General features: G+C 54.7%; 3 protein-coding genes across 4 annotated transcripts in view; 2 read left to right on the forward strand and 1 right to left on the reverse strand.

Annotated features, from left to right (window-relative positions):
* The window catches only part of PHKG2 (phosphorylase kinase catalytic subunit gamma 2), a 21,887-nt gene extending 11,836 nt beyond the window's left edge, over positions 1-10,051 (forward strand). Inside the window, exons 2-8 of the mRNA XM_075065948.1 lie at positions 5,812-5,866; positions 6,304-6,369; positions 6,530-6,693; positions 7,045-7,135; positions 7,837-7,990; positions 8,180-8,305; positions 9,210-10,051. Of these exons, the coding sequence (XP_074922049.1) occupies positions 5,812-5,866; positions 6,304-6,369; positions 6,530-6,693; positions 7,045-7,135; positions 7,837-7,990; positions 8,180-8,305; positions 9,210-9,524 (971 nt within the window). The 3' untranslated portion in view covers positions 9,525-10,051. The remainder of the gene's footprint in view (positions 1-5,811; positions 5,867-6,303; positions 6,370-6,529; positions 6,694-7,044; positions 7,136-7,836; positions 7,991-8,179; positions 8,306-9,209) is intronic.
* Positions 10,052-10,223: 172 nt separating this feature from the next.
* On the reverse strand, positions 10,224-18,406 carry CFAP119 (cilia and flagella associated protein 119). 2 transcript variants are annotated; one of them, XM_032763187.2, is made up of 9 exons: positions 18,142-18,406; positions 14,226-14,257; positions 12,476-12,541; positions 12,070-12,239; positions 11,676-11,746; positions 11,414-11,530; positions 11,112-11,181; positions 10,638-10,721; positions 10,224-10,438 (listed from the first exon to the last, which is right to left on the reverse strand). In XM_032763187.2, exons 1-9 carry the CDS (start codon positions 18,166-18,168, stop codon positions 10,260-10,262), a joined length of 816 nt encoding a protein of 271 aa, XP_032619078.1. In that variant the 5' UTR covers positions 18,169-18,406; the 3' UTR covers positions 10,224-10,259. The 2 variants fall into 2 exon arrangements, with proteins under 2 accessions (XP_032619078.1, XP_032619077.1); XM_032763186.2 differs by having other exon boundaries at positions 10,638-10,724; positions 18,142-18,404.
* Positions 18,407-19,407: 1,001 nt separating this feature from the next.
* Positions 19,408-24,162, forward strand: part of RNF40 (ring finger protein 40) — an 11,462-nt gene continuing 6,707 nt past the window's right edge. The window contains exons 1-11 of the mRNA XM_075064698.1: positions 19,408-19,613; positions 19,845-20,012; positions 20,533-20,698; positions 20,853-21,086; positions 21,205-21,326; positions 21,496-21,642; positions 21,895-21,969; positions 22,317-22,436; positions 22,602-22,781; positions 23,066-23,201; positions 23,582-23,808. Of these exons, the coding sequence (XP_074920799.1) occupies positions 19,482-19,613; positions 19,845-20,012; positions 20,533-20,698; positions 20,853-21,086; positions 21,205-21,326; positions 21,496-21,642; positions 21,895-21,969; positions 22,317-22,436; positions 22,602-22,781; positions 23,066-23,201; positions 23,582-23,808 (1,707 nt within the window). The 5' untranslated portion in view covers positions 19,408-19,481. The remainder of the gene's footprint in view (positions 19,614-19,844; positions 20,013-20,532; positions 20,699-20,852; positions 21,087-21,204; positions 21,327-21,495; positions 21,643-21,894; positions 21,970-22,316; positions 22,437-22,601; positions 22,782-23,065; positions 23,202-23,581; positions 23,809-24,162) is intronic.

Consider the following 24,162-nt stretch of genomic DNA (forward strand, 5'->3'; position numbering starts at 1 on the left):
GTTTTTTTTTTTTTTTTTTTTTTTTTTTTTTTTTTTTTTAAATCCAGTCATGATTTTAAATTTCCCAGTGACGGCGAATCCCCCGCAAACCTTGGTGATTCATTCTAGTGGTGAATTATGCTCACTGTTAAACACATCCGCTTTATTTCTGAGCTGAATTTGCCTAGCTTCAATTTCCAGCCCTTGGATCGTGTTAGACCTTTCACTGCTGGATCGCACTGGGAGCTCATGATCAGCTGATTATCCATCATGGGCCCCAAATCTTTTTCAGAGTCACTTGCTTCTCAGGACGTAGTCACCCATCCTTTAGTATGGCCAACATTCTTTGGTCCCAGATGTACTTTTGACTGTAGTGAAACACACATCGCTGCTTGCACCCAGGGAGCTGTGAAGTAAGGGTGAAGATTTAACAGCTCAGGTTGAAGCCTAGAGGACTGGAGTTGATTTTCCCCCTGCTAACCCAAGTCAGTGTGTCTTCACTGCTAGTTTAACCCCAGTGAAGAACACGCCTTTTTGCTGTGTTTCTCTACCCAGTGACACTCTCCAGATTTCCTGGGTACCCCTATGACAGGAAGTCCCACCCCTGGTACTACCCCCTGTCACATACCAGGATGCAGTCCAGACTAATGAACAGCTGTGTCCCTCCTGCCTGCAACCTTGCTGAAGTGCCTGCCACCTGGGCTGCTCACGAACAGCATGCAAGTCACACTCTGGCTCTCACAGCCTGAGTTATACTGCAGGGTGACCCCCAACATACCCCCAGTTTTAAGACCCCCCCCCCCCCCCCCCCGAAATGTATGTCCTATTGTGCCCAATCTTCTCCTGGACAATAAAAGTTACATTAAATTCATTATTTCTTTAATAGGAATAATGCACACAACTTGCCACGCCCATGGAGTTTCTTAGATACTTCACTTGAAACATACTGGATTAGATAAAATCTCTATCTTTGTGCCTATTAAACTTGTGATTGTTTTTGTTGTTGTTTTTAAGTGAGTACAAATAATGAGGCATAAAAGTCAGAAATGGTTACAAGAAAAATAAAGATAAAATGGAACTGGTGCCTAACTTAACTTTGCTTTGAATTTAACAGTTTGTTTTCTGACCATGTGTACTCAGCAGTTTGGTCAAACTTCTTAGCTTAGGACCCCTTCTTCAATCCAATGGCTGCTTCCTGTGTCCCTTTAGGTGCAGAGATTCGATGGGCAGAGAGAGAGAGGGGTGTCTTGGGGTGTTTGTCCCTCCTTTTTGTAGTTTCAGCTGCTCTTTTGAAAAACATTTCAAGCTTGGTTCCACGAGACAAAAAGTCTGTGTGGAAGGATGCTCCCTGCTGCTTTTTTCTCATCTGTTTGAGCTTCATTTGTTTCCCTTCCTGCTTGATGACTCTGTTTACTGCTTAAATGGAAATTAAGCAGAGCACTCTTTCCTTTGTTTGTGATAGACCTGTTTGCCAACAATGATTAGCAAATTACGAGTTTTCAGATTATCCTTTGCAGGGTGTACTTTTTACAAAGATTATGACAATAGTGTGTAGGGTGTGAATACAGAAGTACATCTCTCACGCCTCCCCCTTTACAGAGCTGCAGTAAGATTAGCCACTGGCTGACCTGGAGGCAGCAGGAGAGGGCCCTCTTTTCTGGATAGAGGATCTTCCACCATGTTTTCCTCTCTCTTTATGGGTACAATTTCCATATCAAATTCTTGGAATATAAGACTCCAGCATAGAAGCTTGGAAATTGAGCCTTTAGGGATTTTTTAACCAGATTAATGGCGAATGATCCATCAATACCCTGAATTTTCTGTTAATGAGATAGGCAGTCAAGCAGTTAAGGGCCTACACTGTAGCATAACGTTCTTTTTCTATGACAGAATAATTTTGTTGGTGGGTGTCAATTGTTTGCTGAAGGAGGTGATGGGTGTGTGATGTTGTTTTTTCCCCCCATCTGGATCAGCACAGAGCCTAGACCAGTGTCTCATGCACCTGTACAGAGTTCAAACGTTTTGGTCAAAATCTGGACTAGCTAGAACAGGCTTTTTCGGATAAGGTTTTCTTCACCTTATCAAAGGCCTCTTGACGGGCCTTCGTCCACACGACTGCGTTAGGTTTATTGGTTTTTACGTAGGTCTGGAATTGAGATACAGTGGCGCTGAACCCAGGCCCAAACCTCAAGGAATAGTTTACCAGACCTGTGCAAGCTTGGGCCTGTTTTTTTGGTTTGAGGTACGGGCCAGTTTCCAGTGGCTTCAACTTTTAAGGGCTCATGGGATATATGACCTTCCCCCTATCCAGTGTTCCAAATAAGGAACTTTGGCTGCTTCAATTTTACTCTTAGAGGCTTTTACGGTTAGGCCTGACTCTTTGAGCTTTGACAGCACAACTGCCGAGAGGTTCTTTTGTGATCAGCCCAAGCATTGCTCAACACTGCAATGGCCTTAAATGCTTTGCAGAACTCTGCAAGGGCCTGTGTTAACACTGGTTGACCAGCCTCTGAAAGTTGGTTCCAGCATTAATCAACCCAGATGGTAACATTATGAACTCAGAAAAAGCAGCAGAGAATCCTGTGGCACCTTATAGACTAACAGACGTTTTGGAGCGTGAGCTTTCGTGGGTGAATACCCACTTCGTCAGACGCAGTGGGTATTCATCCACGAAAGCTCACGCTCCAAAACGTCTGTTAGTCTATAAGGTGCCACAGGATTCCCTGCTGCTTTTACAGATCCAGACTAACACGGCTACCCCTCTGATTATGAACTCAGGTTTCAGAGGGGCAGCCGTGTTAGTGTGTGTCAGTAAAAACAATGAGGAGTCCTCATGGCATCTTAGAGACTAACAAATTTATTTGGGCATAAGCTTTCGTGGGCTAGAACCCACTTCATCGGATGCATGGAGTAGAAAATACAGTAAGCAGGTATAAAGGAACCAATTCCTGCAACAAACCCTGTTGCCAACTCTGTCTGCATATTTGTTCAAGGGGGACACCATCATAGGACCCAGCCACACCGTCAAGGGCTCGTTCACTTGCACATCTACCAATGTGATATATGCCATCATGTGCCAGCAATGCCACCCTGCCATGTACACTGGCCAAACTGGACAGTATCTACTCAAAAAAATAAATGGACACAAATCAGACATCAAGAATTGTAACATTCAAAAACCAGTTGGAGAACACTTCAACCTCCCTGGACGCTCAATAACAGACTTAAAAGTGGCAATTTTTCAACAAAAAAACCCTTCAAAAACAGACTCCGATGAAAACTGCAGAATTAGAATTAATTTGCAAACTGGACACTATCAAATTAGGCCTGCATAAAGACTGGGAGTGGCTGGGTCACTACAAAAAATAATCTTCCCTCTGTTGATACTCTCACCTTCCTGTCAATTGTTGGAAATGGGCCACATCCACCCTAATCGAATTGGCCTTGTTAGCACTGACTCCCCCCACACACTTGGTAAGGCACCTCCCATCTTTTCATGTGCTGTGTATTTATACCTGCCTACTGTATTTTCCACTCCATGCATCTGATGAAGTGGGTTATAGCTCATGAAAGCTTATGCCCAAGTAAATTTTAGGCTCTAAGGTGCCGTTATGAACTCAGAATCCCATATTTGTGATGAAAGCAGATTTTTTTTCCTGAGCACCTTTATCTAAAGGAATTTGCCTGTAACCCCAAGTTAAATCAAAAGAGTAGAGATATTTAGCTTTGCTTAAAATGTGCATTATATCATCAATTCTAAGGATACACAGCTGGTACTGTAACATCACTGAGTTTTCTATAATAAACACAAAACCATTCAGTATTGTATTTCTTAGAGATCAAGACCACAAGTGATGCCCTAGAGCTGTCAGGCTCTTTAATTACTCCCAGGTCTAACCTGTTTTCTATTGCTGTTCAAATTTGTTCCTGCATCTTGTCAGTGGTCCTGGAGGATCTGCTGGGAGGTGACTGTGGTCATTCTGTAATGATATTATGAGTTAGCGAGTGTGTCTTCCCCAGCTCGTAAGAAAACACTTCTTTGTGTTTTTGCAACACAGACAACACCTCTGCCCTTTCAACTGGTGGTAAAGCACTGCAGATATTGATGCTTTACAGGGGTGAGTCAGTTTGGCATTCAGCCATTCAATGAATCATAGAATCATAGAATATCAGGGTTGGAAGGGACCTCAGGAGGTATCTAGTCCAACCCCCTGCTCAAAGCAGGACCAATCCCCATGAGGTGGTGTGCTTCAGTTTCTCTTTCTACGCAGTGGCTCATGTTCACCATGGCTTCCCTGCTGTGTTAGGCTCAAAGTCTGTTCACCTGGACTAGTTGTGGGACAACATTACCATGAGGATTTCTAACATGATCTGTATCTTCATTTACCACCCATCATGTCTTCTGACTCCTTTCTTAACCTTTGTACCTATTCCGTTACCGGCTCTTCCTCTGTCTCAGTGTTAGTCAGAGCGACAGCCTCAGGATATCTAGTGGCAAATTCACCACCACCAGAATAGATTTCTTCCCCCTTTTGGTAGGATGTGGGCATAGGACCCACAGTGTCCATTGCTACCCTCAGAAATGCCTCTCGTATCACAGGCAAGGGATGTAGAAGAACTGTCTGGGGTCCTGCAGGTCTCCTGCAATAATTCCTCACATCATTTTGTTTCCTTGGCCAGCAGACATTTTCCTTTAACCTGTCTCAGGTTCCGTGTGCCCCCACGTGAGCAGTAAACGGTCAACCAAGTGCTAACAGCATTAATTCCCCACAGTGCTGGGTGGGCACAACCAACTGCGTAGAGGAGCGCCCAGGGCTTTTGTTTTTTTGTCAATGGAGCTTCTTCTCCCATCTCCTTCAAAAACCCTCTCCCCATCTTTCCTTCTTGGGAGCCCCCTCTAGGACACACTCTCTTATGCTCTCTAGAGTGGGGTCTGCCCTTTGTTCAGCTGCAAGACACTGACAACTGAGATCTGGGACAGTGTCTTCAGTCACAGGGGTCATCTCATAGAATATTAGGATAGGAAGGTAGCTCAGGAGGTATCTCGTCCAACCACCTGCTCAAAGCAGGACCAATCCCCAACTAAATCGTCCCAGCCAGGGCTTTGTCAAGCCTGACCTTAAAAACCTCTAAGGAAGGAGATTCCACCACCTCCCTAGGTAACCCATTCCAGTGCTTCACCACCCTCCTAGTGAAAAAGTTTCTCCTAATAGCCAACCTAAACCTCCCCCACTGCAACTTGAACCAGAAGTAGAACCCACAGGTCTGGAGTTGTAACTTTTTTAATGACTGTTTCAGCTACATTCCCCTCCTCATCAGGTACCCCTCCTGGGGATCCCACAGCCTGCATCATGGGGATCTAAGCTGAGTCTCTTCTAGGGCTTGCCAATAGGCACCATCCATCGTCTCGATTCTCAGCTCTGCTTGCCGTTTGCTCACGTTCTCTGTCGCTTTTTTCGGCTTCCAGGCTGGCCAGCTCTGGCTTTGCAGTTGTTTTACCGTTGCTCATTTTGATGCTTTACTGTTTCCGTTTCCCTGACCCGAGATAAGCAGACAGAAAACAAACTGAGGTTAACCTCTCCCTGTCTGTTTCCAGCCAGTGGTGCTTTGAAGTCTAGACGGCTGGTGTCAACTTCCCCCTGCTAACCCAAGTCACGGTGTCTTCACTGCTGGTTTAACCCCAGTTAAGAACACACCTTGTTTGCAGTGCCTATATACCCAGTGAACCCCCACTCAATCTCCTGGGCACCCCTCTGGTAGGAACTCCCACCTCTGACGCAAGGAGTAAGCCGCTGTACACCCCCATCCTCTCACTCCTCTCTCTCCCCACAGTCACACTGATAGATTCCTACGAGTCGTCCACATTCATGTTCCTGGTGTTTGATCTGTAAGTATGAGATCCCTGCACCCAGCCCCCACTTCTCCCACTAGGACCCTGCCACAAGTGACCCCCCCACCCTGCAGGGGTCTGCCGCACCGCAGGGGCCCCCTGGCACGCTCACGTCTGCCCCCACTCCCCGCAGGGGCTCCCCATGCCCTGGGGCTCTCACGCCAGGAATGGAGCCAGCCAGCCTCCTGCAGACCTCAGGGTTGCTGTGGTATGGGGCGGCCTGTGCCCTTGGATCAGGAGAAGTGGTGCCCCCAGATCCTGTACTGCCTGACTGGGCTCCCTCCTACTCCTCCTGCTCCCTGGGAGGATTTCCACCCATCCCACCAGGGCTGATCGCCCCCAATCTGCCCTGTCACCCCACCAGGGCCAATTCCTGTCCCCCCTGCCCCCGCCCACCTCCCAGCTGGCTGACAGTGCCCCCCTTCTCTCCCCAGGATGCGACGTGGGGAGCTCTTTGACTACCTGACGGAAAAAGTAACCCTGAGTGAGAAGGAGACCAGGTACTGTACAGCACCCCCTGCTGGCGGAAGCTGGGGCTGGAGTAGCCAGGAGGTCCCTCACAGTCAGCGCTGCTGCCCTGCTCCCCACAGCACCCTCTGTTGGGCGAGGCGGTGGCTGCAGGCGTGATATGTTTCTCCTCCCCATCCCCGTGCCCTCCAGGTGCATCATGCGAGCGCTGCTGGAGGCAGTGACCTACTTGCACGCCAGCCACATCATCCACCGTGACCTAAAGCCTGAAAACATCCTCATGGACGATCAGCTCAATATAAAGCTCTCCGACTTTGGGTTCTCCTGCCGGCTGGAGCCAGGGCAGAAACTGCGGGGTCAGAGTGGGAGGAGCCTGGGGGGAGGCCAAGCTGATCTGTAGTCAGTGGGAGGGCTGAGCTAGCTGGGTCAATCCAGGGGGCATAGAGAGGGGAGAGGCCAAGGGGCTGACTGATGGTGGGGGCACTCCACACACTCCAATCTGGGGGGCTGGCTGGTCATGGGGGCGATCCAGGGTTGGGGGAAGGGAGGACATGGCTGGGTGGGACAGGGGGCTGCTGGGGACTGTTTCAGTGGTGGCGGGGCAGGACTGGCTGATCTGTGGGGCTGATCCAGGAGGGAGTTGGAGGGCACTATTGGTCCCTGCTCACTCATGCCTGGGTGTCTCTCTTCCCCCTCCCTCACACCAGAGCTGTGCGGGACCCCTGGGTACCTAGCCCCAGAGATCCTCAAGTGCTCCATGGATGAGACACACCCGGGCTACGGCCAGGAAGTGGACCTGTGAGTCCCTGTTCCAGCAGCCACTGCTGGGCTGTGGGGAGAAGGGCTCATTCTGGGGGGGAGGGGTGGCGGGGAGGGTTCATTTCGGGGGTGGTGGGGAGTGGGTGGGCTTGCCCTATCTACCTCAGTTCCCATCATGGCTCTTAGACACCCCCATGTGCCCCCTGCTGGCCACCCACCCTGTATGGAGGAGGGGTGGGGTGGGGATCCTGACCATTTCCCTGGCTAGTGGCTTCCTGGCCCCCCCGCCCACACTCAGCACCGGCACCCTGATGGGTCCAGCTGGAGTGACTTGACCCCTCCTGCCTCATTGTGTCTGTGTTCCACCCATGTCCACATGGTCCTGCCTGGCAAGTGATGGGTCTGGCCTGAGTGTGTGTGGGGGATGAGGCCCTGTCTGCCAGCTGGTGCGGGAATGTCCTAGCTTCCCACAAGTGGCCATTGGCCCCCCCTTGCTGATGATCCTCCCCCCGCCCGCCCGTTCCTGGCTCCATCCTCTGCCCCCTCCCTGCAGAGTTGCGATGGCTGAGTAGTGTCCATGGTTCCAGGCCAAGGATCCGTCTGTCCGTCTGTCCCCACTGATTGGTCTGTGTTTGTCCATCTTTCCCTGTCTATCTGTCCCCCTCCCAGTGGTGCTGCCTGCCTTAGGTCTGGCTCATGGAACCGCAGTGTGACCTCCCCCCCACCTCTCCTCCCCGCAGGTGGGCATGTGGTGTGATCTTCTTCTCCCTGCTAGCCGGCTCGCCCCCGTTCTGGCACCGCAAGCAGATGCTGATGCTGCGCATGATCATGGAGGGGCACTACCAGTTCAGCTCTCCGGAGTGGGATGACCGGTCTGACACCGTCAAGGACCTGGTGAGAGCAGGAGCCGTCCCCCGCATCCCAGATTGGATCAGCCTCCTCCTGCAGTCGCAACCCCCCAACTCCATCCCCAAATCAATCAGCCTCTCCCCACCCCCTCTGAATAGAACAATTGCACACACACACACGCTGCACCCCATGGTGTGGTGGCTCAGGCCCCTCTGACTCCTCCTGTCCCTGCAGATCTCACGGCTTCTGCGGGTGGAGCCGTCGGAGCGGCTGACGGCAGAGCAGGCCCTGCATCATCCCTTCTTCGAGCGCTGCGTGGGGCGCCCGGTCCGGATGTTTAGCCCCTACCGCCGGTTCAGGGTGAGTCACCTCCTCCTCCCCTTCCCCCCCCAAGCTGGGGCTCTTCCCACGCTTTCCCCATCACTGTGATGGGCCCTTCCAGCAAGAACCTCCTCCCTCGTTGGGTCAGTGGGCTCCTGTGTCCCCAATAACTCCCCCCGGCCTGCACTGAGCTAATGGGCTTTCCCAGGTTCCCCTCCCGCCTGCATTGAGCTCTCCTGGGTTCTCCCTCTCCCCACACTGCACTGATCTAATGGGGTCTCCTGGGTTCTCCCTCTCCCCTTCCCACCTACATTGAGCTCTCCTGGGTTCTCCCGCTCCCCCCACTGCACTGATCTAATGGGCTCTCCTGGGTTCTCCCTCTCCCCTTCCCGCCTGCACTGAGCTCTCCTGGGTTCTTCCTCTTCCCCCACTGCACTGAGCTAATGGGCTCTCCTGGGTTCCCCCTCTCCCCCCACTGCACTGAGCCGATGGGCTTTGCTGGGAGCTTCAGGGTATATGCCCCCCTCCTCCATATGCTGCTTTAAGGGGCTCTTGTGACTCCCCCAATCCCTCTTCCTTTTTCCCTTCTCCCCTTTGCTGGAATAGTCATCCCCCCGCTCCCTCGCACTGGGGTAATGGCCTCTCCTGCATGCTCCTCTCCCCCTAATGGTGGGGATAATGGTCTCTCCTCTGCCACCTGGCCTCTCCTTCTCCTCACAGCAGGATAATGGTCTCTGCCATCCCCTCCCTCCCCCCTGCAATGGGAAAACGGTCTCCCCTGTGGCCTCCCCCTCTGCCCTGTGCTAATGGTCTCTCCTGCTGCCCCATTTCCCCCCACGTCTGGGACAGGGATACTGGGCTCACCCATGTTCCCCACCCACTGGGATAATGGTCTCTCCCAGGCACCCCCACCCCCCTGCTGATGGTCTGTCCTGCATGGTAGGTGCTGGTGTGGACGGTGCTGGCCTCCATCCGCATGTTCAACAACTACCGGGTGCGCACGCGGCCGGTGACGCGGGAGCTGCTGCTGCGCGACCCCTACGCACTGAAGGGCGTGCGCAAGCTCATCGACGCCTGCGCCTTCCGCATCTACGGCCACTGGGTGAAGAAGGGCGAGCAGCAGAACCGCGCCGCCCTCTTCGAGAACCTGCCCAAGGCTCTGCTGCTGGTCCTGCTGGGCGCCGAGGGCGAGGGGGTGGAGCTGGGCCAGGGCGAGAGGGCGGAGCACCACTGCAGCACCACTGCTCCTCTCCAGTAGGAGGCAGGGGCCAGGTTGGGCTGCGGGAGATCCCGGGGTGGCCCCCCACAGCCTGGGCACTGCGAGTGGGGAATGGTTGCACTGAACTTCAAGCCAGGGACACACCTCCCCCCGCCCCAGCCAGGAAGTGTTGGGGGGCCCTAGTGCAGGTTTGTCTGGGATCTCTGGAACAGGAAGGGGCAGTCCTGCCTGGGTGAGGTTTAGGGACCCCATGTGTGTCTGGCAGGGAGGGGGAGTCCTCTGGCAGGGGAGGGGGCTGGCATGCTGTGTGTATACGTCTAGGATGCAGGGGCAGCTCGCATTCCCCTGCCCTTGGATTCTTTTTACTGGCTCAGTATTGTATCCTGGGGGAGATGGGGCCAAATCCTCCCCTTCGCCCAGATGGCAGAGTTGGGGAGATGGGGCCAAATGCTCCCCCCTCCTTGCTGGACTCAGCCAGGCCCTGTTGATGTAGCTTGGTTAATTGTTACGTTTTTCTTGTAGTCTGATTTCCTGTGCATTAGAATAAAAATCTGTTGTGACCCCTACAGTGCCTGGGGCTCCTTCCTTCGTCTACGCTCCCAGCAGGGGCCCCAGGTCTGGGAGCGCAGGGCCTGGGAGCCGTCTCTCCTGGGGCAGGGGCTGTAGGGGGGACCTTGAGACTGGGGTTCCCCCCCAGTAGGGGGCAGTTTCCCAGGGCAGTGAGACATGACACCACCGTAGAATCGCAGTCCTTTATTGCCCTCTTCTCTCCCCTCACTTCCGGTGGCCCCGGCCGCCCCCCTTGGGGGAGCTGGACACCTTCTCCAGCAGGGCCAGCTTGGTGTTGAACTGCTCCTCGCTCGCCCGTAGCTGCTCCTCCACCTCCAGCCGCAGCTGGGCAAGCTCCTGGCAGAGTTGAGCCGAGATGTATTCCTGTAGTAGGGCCCTCGGGCCTGCAGAGGAGAGTGGGGTGAAGAGAGCAGCCAACCAACTGCCCCACCCTGGGGCTGGAGCAGGGCTGGTGCCCCCTAGAAGGAAAAGGCCTGGGTCCCATTCCCCATCCCCACCCTGGGGCCTGCCTGGAGGCCCCGCTTGCCCCCCAAGGGGAAAGGCCCCGTATCTTCATTCCTCATGGCAGCGGTGGTCTCTTACTCTCCCTAGGGGCTGTGGTTCCACTGTCGGCTTCTTCCTCTTGCGCTGGGGGCACAGGCACCATCACACTCTCAGCCAGTTCTCCTGCTAGGGGGTGAAGACATTGGCTAATCAGGGTGGGGCTTGGCTTCATCGGCTGGATGCTTCACCTTCCTGTGCCCCCTAAAGCCCCCTCCTCCCTTCTGTGGTGCCTGGGAGCTTGTCCCACCCAGCACCCTCAGGTGTCCCACTCTGTTGTGATCAAAAAGCCTCTGGCTGGCTGGGAATTGCCGTTCTGTTTGAGCATTTTCACCTTGGCTCCAAGGCCCCAGGGCTTGCTCTTGGTCAGCAGCGGAAAGGAGAAGCCCCAATCATCTCCTCCCGCGCCCCACCTCCCAACCAAACCCCTCCCATGGGTACGAAGGAGAGTAAACTCCCCTGAGTTCACCCACGTGGCCGAGAGTTTTGGGGGTTCAGTGAGCACCAGCCACTCACCCAGCTCGGCCGCAGGCTCCAGCTCCGGCTCCGGCATTCCCACGTAGGACAGCGATATGTCCAGCCGGACCTGCGAGGTGAGAAAACAGGGCAGTCCTGGAAGCTGCAGGGGCTGAGGCAGGGGTAGGGCTGGGCACGCCTGCCCTCTGCTAGCTGCCCCATGTGGGTGGAGGACTTGGGAAGGGGGCCTGTGGGCAGCTAATCCAGGCAGGTGGTGGGGCAGGCCAGGTCCCCAGGGGGTGCTGGGCGTGGCTGACACTGGAGCTGCCATTCCCGAAGGGATTCCCCAGGGGGTGCCATACCTGGGGTGTGAAGGCGTATTTGTACAGCTTGAAGTGGCGGAAGTAGGTGTTCACCACGTAGTCGCTCATGAGTGCCAGCTGCTCCTGACTGAAGAGGTCGATGCTGAATGGAGGCCGCTGGAAGGGGAGGAGAGGAGAGGGTGAGGCAGGAGATGGGCAGGGGCTCCCTACCCCAGACTCATCTCTCTAACTGGGCCCTGCCGTGGGGGGGGCTGGCAGCAGCCGGAGGCCCTGGTTGAGGCTGGCCCTCCCCGGGGCTCACCCGCACAGCGTGGCAGAAGAGCAGCTCGGTGAAGTAGTGGTAACATTCCTCCACATTGGACAGTGGTGTCTCTGTGGGAGCAGACACGAGTGTGAGGGACCTGCACCCCCCATGGCCACACCCATCCTGCAAGCTCCTCCCCAACAACCACACCCATCTTCCAGGCTCCGCCCCTTCCTTCCCGTGACCACTCCCACCACCTCTCTCCACAGCCACGTCCAACCTCCAGGCTCCTGAGAGCCCCACCCACCTGGTAGGCTCCTCCCCCTTCCTGTGCCCATCCCAACTCACGGAGGGTCCTCCCCTAGGACTCATCCCCTTTCTTCGGGCCCCCCACCGGTCCCTGACTCCCTCCTCCCTGAGGCCGGTGCCTCCCTTCAGCCCCCTCTCTTACCCACACAGGCCTCGTGGGTGTCTTTGACGATAGCGAAGAAGGTGGAGCTTTGCTCTCGGGTGAAGTTGTGCTCCCGGCTGAACTGCACTGTGTAGAAGTAGAGATCCAGCAATATGGCGGCCCGTGGGTCCGATTCCCAGCCCTGCAGCTCGAACAGCTCTGCCAGCACCCTGTGGAGAGGGGACCACTGACGGCAGGGGTGAGGTATCTCCTCACCCAGGGGCCCCCTCCAGGGTGCGGGGCCCACGGGAGGACCTGAAAGTACAGGGCGGCTGGTAGGGAGTGCTCTCCCTACCATGGAAGGATAATAGGGGGGACCCCAAGTCTAGGTGCAGGGGGTGGGGGTGTCTCCCCAGGGCTGGGGGGCACTGATCCAGAGTCTTCCCTCAGTCCTAAAACAAGTTACCTCTTCAGCTCGTCTGTGGTCTGCGCCTTGTCGATGAGATGCATGGAGTGAACATCCAGGTACTTCCTGCACCAGGGAGAGGGACCCCAATGCCATGAACGAGCATCATTTGAAGCCCCAGCACGGGCTCAACAGCCCGTTGGGGAACATCAACAAGAGACCATCAGTTAATATGGCAGGATCAGGAGATACTTTGGGTCTCCCAGCTGAGCCGGTTCTGCCATTCCCCAGTACAGCACCAACAATATCCCCTCCCTGCTCTAGCTCCAGGGCGTTCCCGTTACCTGCGTTTAAGGACACAGTTGGTCCCAGGTGCTGGGTGCACGAGAGACTCCAGAACTGATGTGGAGATAGGTTTACCTGACCAGTTGTAGCCTGGTATGTACCCTGGCCCAAAAGGCTGTCCCTAAGTTACATTGCCTGTGCCAGGCCTGGAACCCTAGCCAAGGGGGTAGTGCGGGGGTGGGCAAACTTTTTGGCCTGAGGACCACATCGGGATTCCAAAACTGTATGGAGGGCCAAGTAGGGAAGGCTGTGCCTCCCCAAACAGCCTGGCCCCTGCCCCCATCCGCCCCCTCACATTTCCTGCCCCCCTCAAAACTGCCCCTGCTCCTTGTCCCCTGACTGCCCCCTCCCGGGATCCCCTGTCCCTAACCCTCCCCCAAGGACCCCCACACCTATCCAACCACCTCCTGCTCCTCCCTGTCCCCTGACCAGCTCCCCAGGACCCCCTGCCCCTTATCCAGCTCCTCTACTCCCCACTCCCTTACCAGGCCGCTCAGAGCGCCAGGACTGGCAGCTGCACCACCCAGCTGGAGCCAGCAACACCACCCGCAGTCTAAAGCACTGGGGCAGGCTGGAGGCTCTCGCAGCTGCGCTGCCTGGCAGGAGCTCAGCCCCACTGCCCGGAGTGCTGGCGGCAGGGCGAGCTGAGGATGTGAGGAGAGGGGACATCGGAGGAAGGGCTGGGGGCTAGCCTCTCCGGCCAGGAGCTCAAGGGCCTCACAGGACAGATGTGGCCCGCCAGCCATAGTTTGCCCACCTCTGGCGTAGTGCCTTGCAAGCCATTACAAGCTCAACGTGCGATCTACAGAGTGCCATCCTTGTGTCCCAACAGACAACCCTTTGGCTACAAGTAGGTAGGAGGTTAAATGGCCTTCCCAGAACTGAGTTTTGGGGTAAATCCCATCAGCTGAGAAACACGTCAGCTCCCGGAAAGCTTGGTTCTCTAGAGCAGTGCTCGGAGCCAAAAGACGCGTAGGGGCGAGACAGAAGAGCAGAAGCCTGGCACGGCGGACCAGGCAGCTAAAGAGCGGGAACGTTTCAAAGAAGAGGGACCTCGGACAAATTTGAAAAGATCTGGTCTGACTTTTTAGACCCCTTTGATTAATTCCTAGTAGATGGAAATCTTTCCTCACCCTTCCCGTTGCTTTCTTTTTTTGTTCTTTTGTCTTGTTTGTTCTCCACCTACTTTTGGGAGCAATCAATAAGATGCATGTGACATAACTATCAGATGCTGCATCTCGTGTTGGGCAGCCAGGTAGCAGCCACACAGCGACAGCACATGGGGTGACTTGCTTGGCACTGAGATGCAGCTGCCTTGGGGATGGGGAGGTGGGTAAGACCCATGCAGAGACACTGCCCGGGGACGGCTTGCCTGGCGCTGAGATGAAGGTGCCTCTGGCTGGGTAACAGCCACACTGTGACGTGCCCAGAGTGCCTCCTTTGGAGGGGGATGGATGCTACTCACCACATGCAGATCCTGGCTTCATGGCACTGGGGCTGAAAGAAAGAGCGGTGTGGGGAGTCAGTGACTATGATGGGGATGGGATGGGGCCAAGACACTGGGATGGGGGGAATGACAGGTCCCACATGCCCCACACTGAGAGGGGTAGCCTGGCCAGTGGCCATAAGAATTAACTGGTTGATGTTCCTAAGGGGTTAGTAAAAGTGCTCAATAGTCTTATTAATATCAGATGATCAGAATCCAAGAGACAGTTTGCCCATGTGTAATGAGGAATATCACGAGCCAATCAGCAATGTACTCAACATCAGTGAGGAGACAATCAGCTAGCAGGAGATGACGGATATTCATAAGGTGATCAGCAATATGATTAATATTAATGAGGACCATGATTACTCAGCTGTGGATGCTGACTTTTCATGAGACATGCTTACATGTAGTCTATATATGGTACAAGAACCTACATTACAAAACAGAATTTCCCTCCTGACATTTTGAAATGTGTTTTTGTGCTGAATTGGAACAAAAAGCTGAAATTTCTTGTGGAATTTTTTAAAAATTGCACTTTGGAACCATCAAAATGTTTCATTTTGATAATGTGGAACTGCCTACTTTTGACAATGTCAAAATGTTTTATTTTGATAATAATAATACCACCAATTTCTTAGCGCTTTTCCTCAATAATTTCCAAGCGCTCCAGAATCTTTAATGCAGAGTAGTTGGAAGTGTGTCAGTCCCAGGATATTAGAGAGACCAGGTGGGTGAGGTAATATCTTTTATTGGACCAACTTCTGTTGGTGAGAGAGAGAAGCTTTCAGGCTACACAGAGCTCTTCTTCTAGGTCTGAGAAAGGTACTTCAAGTGTCACCACTCTGTTTATGCTAAGCAATCTGTTCCACCTTTCATTTAGTGGGTGCTGCAAGGCAGAGGTCCTGAGCTTCCCCTCACCCCGAAAAAAAATCTGGCAGGTGAAGAAGGGGGATGGGGCTCTGGGTGCTGCACTTTAATGGTAAAAGTGCTGTATATTGGCCACTCCTGTATTATAGTGTCCGTAGCATTGACATTCCTGCAGTGATGAGTGTTTTTAAAGCTGTGGAAATTCAGCAGGAAGTAATTAGGTAATGCTCGGTTTGGATAATCAGAGCATGATCAAGGTAAATGAGGCGATGAATATTCAGGAGATGATTCATATTAAGGAGATGATAAAGGGGTGAATAGTCATGTTGAATTATTATTAATGAGTGATGACAATTAAAATGATTGGTGATGCCTCGATTCGAGGCTGATCTCTACCATGGATTTACATATGGGTCCTGAGATGACTCAGGAGTCCGATCCTAGAACCACGAATCTGCCTGCAGTAGGTACAGACATTTCGTGGCAGGCCAGCTGCCTGTTAGGAGAAAGTTCTTTCTTTTTCCTTCCTTCTCTCTCTCTTTTCAACTTTGAGGATATGGCACCATTGAGGTCGGTTGGTGGCTTGCTCCTCCCAGTTTGTGATGTCCACATCAATTTCCTTAAGATAAGCTTTCAGTGCGTCTTTGTAGCATTTCCTCTGACCACCACGGGATCTCTGACCATGGGCGAGCTGAGAGTAGAGGCCTTGTTTTGGGAGGTGAGAGTCTGGCATCCGCATACAATGTCCAGCCCAGTGAAGTTGATGCAGGAGGATCATTGCTTCAATGCTGGTGACATTGGTTTTGGCGAGGATGCTGGCATTAGTGTGGTGATCTTGCCACTTGATGCAAAGGATCTTCCGGAGGCATCGTTGGTGGTTCCTCTCCAGACGCTTGAGGTGCTGTTGATAGGTCACCCAGGTTTCGCATTCATAGAGGAGTATTGGAACAACAAATGTCTTATAGACCTGGATCTTGGTGTCCACGATCCGTGAAAATGTGTTGGAACAATTTCCCAAAGGAAGCACTTGCACACTGGATCCTGTGCTGGATCTCACTGTCGATTTAAATTTAAACCACTGTCGGTGGTTAGCTGCTGGTGTGTGCCAAATCGTGCTGGCTACTATTGCTCCCTTGTGCCCTCCTGTTGGTTTGTCTGGCTCCATCTGGTGTCTTGTTTTACACAGGAATTGTCAGCTCTTCGGGGCAGGGACTGTCTCTTTGTTCTGTCTCTCTACAGTGCCTAGGACAATGGGGTCCTCCGGGGCTGTGACTGGGGCTTCTAGGTGCTACTGTAACACACCGAATAAATAACGTACAGACCCTAGCACAAGGGGGTCCTGGTACATGGCAGGGGCTGCTATGGTGATAATAATCCGATCATGTACAGGGACTAAAAGAACAGGAGTACTTGTGACACCTTAAAGCCTAACAAATTTATTTCAGCATGAGCTTTCCTGAGCTACAGGTCACTTCTTCGGATGCACAGAATGGAACACACAGACAGGAGATATTTATACATACAGAGAACAAGAAAAGGTGGAAGTATGCATACCAACAGAAAGCGTCTAATCAATTGAGATGAGCTATCATCAGCAGGAGAAAAAAAACTTTTGAAATGATAATTAAGATGACTCTTAGAAGATGTGAGGAGAACTAAACATAGGGAAATAGATTCAAATAGTGTAATGACCCAACCACTCCCAGTCTCTGTTTAGGCCTGAGTTAATTGTATCTAATTTGCATATTAATTCGAGTTCAGCAGTCTCTCTTTGGAGTCTGTTTTTTGAAGTTTTTTGGTTGCAAAATTGCCACCTTTAAGTCTGTCACTGAGTGGTTAGAGAGGCTGAAGTGTTCTCCCACTGGTTTTTGAATGTTGTGATTCCTGATGTCAGATTTGTGTCCATTTATTCTTTTGTGTAGAGACTATGTGGCAAATGAATGAGGAGCTGCAGCGAGTTAATGAATGTCCACAATGGATGGGGTGATGAATATCTACAAGGCGATGCTCATCAGCAAAATCACTACCAGCATTTCTGCAAGTTGGTGGAAAATATTTACATGCTGATAAATATTCATAAGTGGCTGCATCGGGGGTTGCTTACACTTACCTAGTGAGGGCTATTTTCCTGGAGAGGGATGACCCTCAAATGCTAATCAGATGCTACAATCACAAGCTGATGACTATTCATGAGCTGATGACTATTCATGACTATTCTGTCTGTACTGGGATATCTTGATTATCACTTCAAAAGTTTTTTTTTTCCCCCCTTACTTAATTGACCTCTTAGAGTTGGTAAGGCAACTCCCACCTTTTCAGGCTCTCTGTTTGGGTATATATCTCTCCTCAATAGGTGTTCCATTCCACGCATCCGGTGGAGTGAGCTGTAGCCCAGGAAAGCTCATGCTGAAATCAATGTGTTAGTCTCTCAGGTGCCACAAGGACTCCTGTTCTTTTTGCGGATACAGACGAACCGGCTGCTACTCTGGAACCTTTCATGAGATGTCGATTCCGCGGCAGCGTCTGAGTCTCGCATCAGAACTCGGCCGCTGTGAAGGGCTGAACTGACTTTAGCTGAATACTAATTAGTCGAGCAATTCATACCAATTAGCATGTGCACATTAATTAAACCACGCATGCTAATTAGCCAATGAGTTAATTAGACGGCACATATTGTTGCCTATTGATTGGGCCCTGCGTGTTAATAGACTGGCTCGTACTAATCAGCTGATCTATGTTAATTGGGTGACTGTTAACGAGCTCATTAACGTGAGTTATTAGCTATGAAAATTGATGGCGATGAATATTAATTAACCGACGCATATGAATCCCCTGGCGGGTGGTTAACGAGCCCGCGCATATTCATAAGATAATTAATATTAATGAGCAGCCAGCGGACACGTTACGAAGCTCATGCATATTCATGAGATGATCGAAGGGCCGCGGCCCCACCTCACGGACGGGTCTTCGCGGGGCGGTTGCCATGGCAGCAGCGTAACCCCCGCCCCGCGGGCCCCCCGCTCACCTGCTTCAGGCCGCCCCCCGGCCCCATCGTTGCAGCGGTGCCGGCTCCCCCGAATACTCGGGACACGTCGCCCCGGCAACCCCCACTCCGCCAATCAGAGAGGGTATCGAGGCCGAAACCAATCAGAGAAAGATTCACTGTACCGGTGAGAGCTCATCAGCCAATCGCTGAGGTTGTCTTTGTCCAGCCAATCACACAGTGTATCTCTCCCGGCCCATGACGGAGTCTTAATTCCTTCAGCCAATCAAAAAAAGCCTTTTCGGCTCAGCGCTCTTAGGCCAATCAGCGCATGTCTCTCTTTGAGGGCTGCCGGCCACCACTTTCACTTCTCAGCCAATCCCCAGCGGTCTCTAACATCAGCCAATCTTCGGCCTGGACACTGGTCGACTAACCCCGCCCCTCCCTCGATCTCATCCAATGGGAGAAGAAGGAGAAAAAAAAACCCTCGTTCCGCGCATGTGCAGCGCGAAGTAGGGGGAGGGTGGCGGGAGTGTCAGGTGAGCGCGTGCGCAGTGAGGTGGCTGGGGGGTTGGCCTGGCAAGGGAAGTCGCTGGGAGTGTGAGGCAGGTGAGCGCCCGGCGATGGCGGGGAAGCGGGTGACAGGTGGGGGTGGGGCAGGCAGTGAGAGTGGCAAGGGGGAGGTTGGGGGAGGGTGGCAAGGGGGGACAGGTGGGGGTTGAGATGAGAAGGGTGGGGTGACAGGTGGGGGAGGGGGTAGGCAGTGGAAAGTGGCAAGGGGGAGAGGTGGCGGTTGGGGTGAGAATTGGGTGTGGCGGTGGGGGGAGGGGGAGAGGTGGGGGTTAGCATGAGGGGAGGGTGGCAAGAGAGGGGTGAGGTGGGGGCGGGGGCAGGCAGTGAAAATAGCAAAGGGAGGAAGGGGGTTGGGATGAGAGGGGGAAGGGGTGACAGGTGGTGGTGGGGGTAGACACTGAAAGTGACAAGGTGGGAGAGGTGAGGATGGAGGTTGGGATGAGAAGGGAAGGGGATGACAGGTGGTGGTGGGGGTAGACACTGAAAGTAACAAGGGGGGAGAGGTGGGGATGGGGGGAGGGTGGCTAGGGGTTGGTGGGTTGGGATGGCATGGGGTGGGCTGAGAGTGGCATAGTGATAGCATTAAGGGTTGGGGGTTTAAGGGGTACCATGGGATTGGGGAGGTTAGGGGTTTGGGGATAGCAAAGGAAGATGGGGGGTTGGGTAAGAGTCTGGGGGACATGGTGGGCAGAGATGATAAGGGTAAGGAGGTATCTGACCCCTCTCTGTTTCCCTTCCAGGTGAGGCGCAACTCCTGGGCTGACCCCCCCCCCCCCCCGCTGCTGCCAGAGACCCCGGCCAGCGGCGCCATGTCTGGGCCGGGAAGCAAGCGGGCAGCTGGGGATGGGGGATCAGGGCCTCCTGAGAAGAAAGCCAACCGGGAGGAGAAGACAACCACTACCTTGATCGAACCCATCCGCCTGGGAGGCATCTCCTCCACGGTCAGTGCCTGGGGTGGGGACTGTTGGGGGCATTTGGGGAGTTCAAGAGAAACTGGGAGCATGGAAGGGATTTAGGAACCGTGATTGGGCAGGTGGGGGGGATTCTTAGTGTAAGTTGGGGAGGGCAGGGTGTGGGGTTGGGAAGTGGATGGGGGTCCCTGGGGAGGAGGCAGCTGCAGGCGTGTAGCAGGCAGCCACTTCTGACCCCCCCCGTTGCCCCTCCCCCTCCAGGAGGAGATGGACCTGAAAGTGCTGCAGTTCAAGAACAAGAAGCTGGCGGAGCGGCTGGAGCAGCGCCAGGCCTTTGAGGACGAGCTGCGTGAGCGCATTGAGAAGCTGGAGAAGCGCCAGGCCACAGATGATGCTACCCTGCTCATTGTCAACCGTTACTGGAGCCAGGTGAGGCCCCTGCCCGTCCCCCGGCCATGGCCCTCTCCCCACGATCTCTCCTGCAGCCTCCCTCAACTCTGCATTCCACCCCCAACCCTCATCGCATCCTGGCCACAAGCCTCTGGCCATGTATTGCACTCCCTGTCACAATGCCTCATCTCCACCACAATACCCCTGGCACTCATCCCCCACCCGCCCTTGTGGCTTAGCATCATCTGCAATTGGAGAGCTGCCTCTCTGGACCCTCAGCATATCTCCCAGCGACCACAACACGTTGCCTACAGTGAGACCTCGGCCTGCTGTTCTCTAGTGGGGTTGAGTGATTGAGGGCTGGGAACCAGGACATCTGGGTTCTTAGCTCTGTTACCATAGTCTTCATCTGTCCCTCCCGGAGACCTTTCTCCTGGGTGTACCTCGCCCGCAGTTAGTGGATCCACAGGAGGCGGGCACAGATGTTATTTCCTCTCCCAGGCCTGTGCTGGGCTGACCCCTCTCTTCCCCCCCTTCCCCAATCTCCATTTCCCCACAGCTGGATGAAAATGTGCAGGTCCTGCTGAGAGGCTATGATGGGGACTGCGAGCCCCAACCCCCTGCAGCCCCTTCTCCCCCTTCCGCAGAGGAACCCAGGCCAGAGCCAATGGGACAAGACCCTGAGAACACAGCTAGTCCTGGTACCGAGGGCCCAGATAGGACAGGTGAGCATGGGACAGGTGCCAGGCTGCAGGGGGCGCTGCACTTGGGCAGGAGTGTTTTGTGGCTTGGCAAGGGGGCACTCGGCAGGGGGTGCTTTCCCCTCGCAGTGATCTCAACATAGCGCTAAACTTTTCTCTGTCCTCCCTACCACCACAGAAACAGCCCCACCTATTGTGGCCCCATCTACCTCCTGGAAGGCTGGGGGTCTGCTGCTGAACGAGCCGGCCCTGTCATTCCTGGCCACATTGGCCAGCAGCAGCAGTGAGGAGATTGAGCTGCAGCTGCAGGAACGCATGGAATTCTCTAAGGCCGCCGTGTCCCGTGTGGTAGAAGTCTCCAACAAGATCCACCGGCGCACGGAGGAGCTGTGCCAGAAGATCCACGCCTGTGGTGAGCCGAATGCCGGGGTTCCATCCTGGCTATGGGAGCGGAGTGAGATCTAGGGGGTTAGAGTTGGGGCACTGGGAGTCAGGACTCCTGGATTCTCAGAGGTGTGACTCCTTTTCAGCTGACTTGGACCAGCTGGATGAGGCGTTGAAGTCCTTGAACAAAGAGCTGATGAGAGAGAATCAGCGGCTGCAGGACTTGGCGATGCAGCTGCAGGAGAAACACCACAAGATCTCGCTAGAGGTATGAGCTGGTTCTCAGGGCAGAGGGGCGGGCTGGCTGGCTGGCTCAGGGGTAGGGAATGAGTCACAGGGCCTTTCCCCTCTGGGGCACTGGCTCTGACCCCAGGGTCAGGGGCTATCTGGCCTGGAGTTGATCGAACCCCGCTCCTCTGTCTCCCTTCCTGGTGCAGTACACAGAGCTGCAGGACAAGGTGACATCGTCAGAGACCAAGGTGCTGGAGATGGAGACGACGGTGGAGGATCTGCAGTGGGACATTGAGAAGCTGCGCAAGCGCGAGCAGAAGCTCAACAAACACCTAGCTGAGGCGCTGGAGCAGGTGACCTGTCCCCTTGCCCAAGGCTTCACTCTCCTTATCCTCCCAGGCTCCTTCCTGTGTCTCACTGCTCCCATCTGGCCCTGTTGCAGCTGGAACCATGGTTTCTCTCTGCTGCCTGTATCTGGGTCCCACTCCTGCTCTCCCTCTCATCCCCTGTATCTGGGGCTTGCTGCCACATGTGCCCATTCATCAGAGCAGTGGGGAGGCCTGATTGGTGAGGGGGTTGCTGACTTTCTTTCTGGCCTTTTGCAGCTGAACTCTGGTTACTACGTGTCTGGCAGTTCCGGGGGCTTCCAGGGTGGACAGATCACACTCAGTATGCAGAAGGTGAGGGGGCACGGGGAGCTGGGGACTCGGGATGGGTGGGGATCTCTGGCACTTGGGCAGGTGGAGGTAAGGGTCCCAGTGGGTGGGGTCCCAATGCAGAGCGGGGCAGGGGTCTCTGGGAATGAGATGGGGAAGTCCTGGTGCAGGGAGGGGTGGGGGAGTCTTACCCTGAGGTTGGGGAGCATCTTTGTGCTGGGAGGGATGGGGGTCTCTGGGGTGGGGTCCTGGTGCAGGAAGGAGCGGGGTTGTGAGGGTGGGGTCTCGTGGCACATGTTGAGGCAGCCCCTGGATGGGGGTCTCGAGGTGGACCGGAGATGGCCTCTGTTATCGGAGCCCTGTGTTGGCAGTTTGAGATGCTGAACGCGGAGCTGGAGGAGAACCAGGAGCTGGCCAACAGCCGCATGGCTGAGCTGGAGAAGCTGCAGCAGGAGCTACAACAGGCTGTCAGGACCAATGAGAAGCTCAAGGTAACAAGATGGAGGGCGGCGCCCCCTGGAGCCAGGCTGGGTAGTGGGGCCTGTCTGGGAGGAGTGGAAGGCAGCCCCCCCTGGTGCCAGGCGTGGGGGGGGGATGTGGGGAGGCTGGCTGGGGTGGAGGGCGGTGCCTGTGGCAGTGACGTCCCGTGCCCCCAGGTGGCGCTGCGGTCGCTGCCCGAGGAGGCAGTGAAGGAGACCCTGGACTACAAGGTGCTGCAGTCACAGTTCTCGCTGCTCTACAACGAGAGCCTGCAGGTGAAGACCCAGCTGGACGAGGCACGCGCCCTGCTGCTCACCACCAAGAACAGCCACCTGCGCCACATTGAGCACATGGAGGTGAGGCTGGGGGGAGGACTCACAATTGGGGCGGGGCCTCTTGGGAAGGGCGGGGCTTGTGAGGGGAATGCGCCACACCTTTTGTGCATCCGGTGGTTACTGTTCTGAAGGGCCTGTGCCAGGTCGGAGGGTACCATCTGTGGTGCAGCGCCTCATTGTACTGGGATGTACCACTCTGGCCGGGGGTGGAGGAGTGCTTACCATGCTGCGTGCAGGGAAGCCAACGGGGGTTGGGGGAGAGTGATTGCTCCCCCGTCTCTCACCCTCTGCCTGCCCTGTTGCAGAGCGACGAGCTGAACCTGCAGAAGAAGCTGCGCACGGAGGTGATCCAGCTGGAGGACACGCTGGCCCAGGTGCGCAAGGAATACGAGATGCTGCGCATCGAGTTCGAGCAGAACCTGGCCGCCAATGAGCAAGCGGGTGAGAAAGAGACACTTCCCAGTGCCCGTCCCTGTGGTACGGCCCGGCATGGTGTATTGCCCAGCCCCGTGTGCAGCTCCGTGGTATGGCCCTGCGTGGATTGCACCCTTCCCCCGCAGCAGTGCACTCTTGGCAAATACCCCCGCACTCGCTCAGTGCAGCGAGCTTCCTCTCAGTGGTGCCCTGGTTTGGGCTGCTGCCCTGGCATTGCCTACCAGGATCTCTGCGCTGCAGTGGGCTTTCTGTCCACCAGTGCCCTGCCACCAGCCACCTACCCCCCATGGCAGATGCTCCCCATTCCTCAAGTGCTCTCCCGCTTCCTTCCCCTCCGTCCTGGGAAAACAGGTTCCTTATCCCTCTGTGTAACCTTGCCCCCTCAGGTCCCATTAACCGGGAGATGCGCCACCTGATTAGCAGCCTCCAGAACCACAACCATCAGCTGAAAGGAGACGTGCAGCGATACAAGCGCAAGCTGCGTGAGGTGCAGGCTGAGATCAACAAGGTGAGAGATTTGCTGAGGAGGGTTGCACTCAATGATCCACTCTGGGGGAGGGGAGGGCTTGACTGGAGGAAGGATGGAGGGATCCATTTGGGGATCTGCTTGGCATAGAGGCAGCATTTAGGGATCTGTTTTGCAGGGAGGGGTGGTGTTTAGGGATCCGCTCAAGAAGTAGAAAGGATCTACTCAGGAAGGGGCAGGCAGCATTTAGGGATCTGGTCTGAGGGGCAGAGAGGTATCCATTTGAAGTGAGGGGCTGCATTTAGAGATCCATTTGGGGTAGGGAAGGATCTGCTCTAGGGGAGGGGCTTGCTTAAGGATCCATTTGGGTGGCCACAAGGGATCTGTGGGGTGCAGGGTTTAGGGATTGGCTTACGGGGGCAGGGAGGGATTGGTGGGAGAGGTGCGGGGTATGGGGATCAGCTTGCGGGGGCGGGGAGGGGTCGGGGGGGGGGGGGGGGG

This window comes from Chelonoidis abingdonii, chromosome 4 (genome assembly GCF_003597395.2).
Source record: "Chelonoidis abingdonii isolate Lonesome George chromosome 4, CheloAbing_2.0, whole genome shotgun sequence".
Taxonomy (NCBI): domain Eukaryota; kingdom Metazoa; phylum Chordata; order Testudines; family Testudinidae; genus Chelonoidis; species Chelonoidis abingdonii.